Below are 2,614 nucleotides of genomic sequence, written 5' to 3' on the forward strand. Positions count from 1 at the left end.
ATTAGGCTGTTAGAGCAGATTTATTCGGTACAGCAGTGATGCATCAGTCTGAGTGTTTTCAGTATCTAAATCTTTTTTCTGTGATATAGATTGTTTTTGTTTTCACAAACAAGTAACATTTCTATTTAAAAATAAATATAAATCTACATCTGTTAATATCAGTGTGCTTCTTCCTACAGCTAATACAGTGAAATCCATGCTGCAGCAGTTTGACAGCCAGCTCAGTGCAAAGGATTACTTCCTTCACGATCAACAGAGCAAACTGAATGAAAAAGACAAAGTCATTCTCAGTCAGAAGACGGAGATAGAACGACTGGAGAAAAAGTCCAAAACGTTGGAGTATAAGGTGCTGTCTTCTTTCTACAACTGACACAAAACACATGTTCTTGGAAATGTGCATTCAGTTAATTTTCTTTTAAATAATGGCCTGCATTTAACTGTTTGTGTACGCTGCTCGTCTTCAGATCGATATCCTGCAGAAGACGACGGACATGTACGAGCAGGACAAACGTGCACTTCAGCAGGAGCTGGAGACCCGGGAGCACAGGCTACAGAGCGAGCTGTCAGAGAGGAAGCGCATGGAGCAGCGCATGCAGGGCGCAGTGACGGACACCAGACTAAAGTGGGAGAAGGAGTGTGTAAGTGGAGTTGTTCACTGTTTTGAGCCATTAGGATATCAGGTATTGTAAATAATTTTTCTGCAATCAAACGTTAATTTGCACAATTATAAGTTATATTTTACAATTGCATTTCAAATATGCATTGAGAGCCCTACTGTTTGGAAACATTTGTATGGGTACACACGGAGATTAACCCACATAATCTACCAAAACATGAACAGTGCAATGTAATTATACTAAACTCCACTTTGTAATGTCCCTCAGATCGTTCATGTAAGTTTGTAATTCCAATTGTTAGATATGACACGATCAAATAAGACTTTAAATATTTTCTTGTCCATGGTTTCTGATTAGGAGAGACGGGTGAACGCAAAGCAGCTGGAGATGCAGAACAAGCTGTGGGTAAAGGATGAGAAGCTGAAGCAGCTGAAGGCCATAGTGACGGAGAGCAGCAGCGGTGGCAGCGCTCCCACTGAGCGTCCAGAGAAGCCCGAGAGGCCCTCAAGGGAGAGAGATCGAAACATCCAACAGAAGAGGTCTCCCTCTCCATCACCACTTCCTGTGAGTTATTTGCTGATGCTGCATGTTTCGCCAATGTGCACCTAATCATTCTGTCAACCCGATTGAATCAGCATGTTTCTAATCATTGTGAAAATCATGAACAGGAATCCTGACATGTATACGCTTACTGGTTACATCACTTTGTTTTCTACTTTGTCTGTTGCTCTGTTGTGAATTTGTGTTAATCTGGAGCACCTAACATCCACAATACCTCATCCCTTTCAGGATTTCAGCCAAACTCCTTCCCACCAAAATAAAGCCAGAGTTAGGGTGTTTCAGGACCCCACCTCCACACCATCCTCCTCTGACTATTCTTCAGTAGCCTCCAGCATCTCTAGGTGGGAGCAGAGGTTCCCTGTAGATTCAGGCAGCCAGAATAGGTTCACCGGGACTCCCCAATGCAGGAGCCGGACTCCGGCCACATGCCACAGCACCAGCAGTGTTGGTCACAGGAGAGGCCAACGCAGGGCCCCAGGCACTGAGGTCCCTGCCACCACTCTTGTCTATGGACTAGACCTAGAGGCAGGCACAAGGGTCAGTGTGTGCTAGAACCTAGATGTTCATCTCTGTGAGCCTGTAGTTTAAGCTTCGCCTTGGTGTAGAACTGCATCTGTAATTCCAACAGCTGTCGCCTTGTTTAGAAATACATTGAGTAGCAGCATCAGTGTAGACTGGTGTGTCTCCCGTCCTCGCTCTTAGGCAGACTGATCTGTCATGCTTGGAAATCTCCTTGGCTTGCATCTTAAGGCTCATGAGTATTTACATCATGTTTGTAGATCTTTCTTTTTCTGGATGCAAACTGCTCTCTAGAAATGCTTTTTTTTTTTTCTTCTTCTTGTACTCCAGTAGCAAAATGACATAAACATGGTATTGAAATGAACAGAAACATCTTTGTTCAAAAAACCCCCCAAAAAACACTGAGTATTAATAGTCTAGGGTCTAGGCCATAGGTGTCAAACTCTGGCCCGCGGGCCAAATTTGGCCCGCAGCCTAATTACATTTGGCCCGCGAAGCCAAACCAAATTATTATTAGAGCTGGCCTACTGGTATTATACAGCTAATATATATATTGTTTAGTATTAAGCTTTGCTTGTTCCATATTCAGTTTTTCAGCAAAACGTGTTTGAGTCCATAAGAAAAGATTCATTCTTATATCTGGAGGAATAAATATATTTCAATAAATATTAATGTTAGCCCGCGACTTTGTTCCAGTTGTGAATTTTGGCCCACTGTGTATTTGAGTTTGACACCCCTGGTCTAGGCCGTCGACAACGGTCCTCCGGAGTTCTCGGTCCTGAGCCTTATTGCAGCACCAGTGTTGCTAATTTTCAAATTAATGCTGAAATTTGTTCAATAAAACTGGATGATAATAAGTCTGCCAACGTGGGTGGGGAAAAGATTGGCTTTTGTAATGGGTGTCTGCATTACAAGAT

At 43.0% G+C, this 2,614-nt stretch overlaps 1 protein-coding gene across 1 annotated transcript in view; it reads left to right on the forward strand.

The window, feature by feature from the left end:
* The window catches only part of LOC102209392 (kinesin-like protein KIF23), a 12,265-nt gene that overhangs the window by 6,976 nt on the left and 2,675 nt on the right, over window positions 1-2,614 (forward strand). The window contains exons 9-12 of the mRNA XM_013913569.1: window positions 163-346; window positions 465-638; window positions 975-1,181; window positions 1,407-1,715. Coding sequence (XP_013769023.1) covers window positions 163-346; window positions 465-638; window positions 975-1,181; window positions 1,407-1,715 — 874 coding nt within the window. The remainder of the gene's footprint in view (window positions 1-162; window positions 347-464; window positions 639-974; window positions 1,182-1,406; window positions 1,716-2,614) is intronic.

This window comes from Pundamilia nyererei, unplaced genomic scaffold, assembly GCF_000239375.1.
Source record: "Pundamilia nyererei isolate P.nyererei 1_Seehausen unplaced genomic scaffold, PunNye1.0 scaffold00137, whole genome shotgun sequence".
Classification (NCBI taxonomy): Eukaryota; Metazoa; Chordata; class Actinopteri; order Cichliformes; family Cichlidae; genus Pundamilia; species Pundamilia nyererei.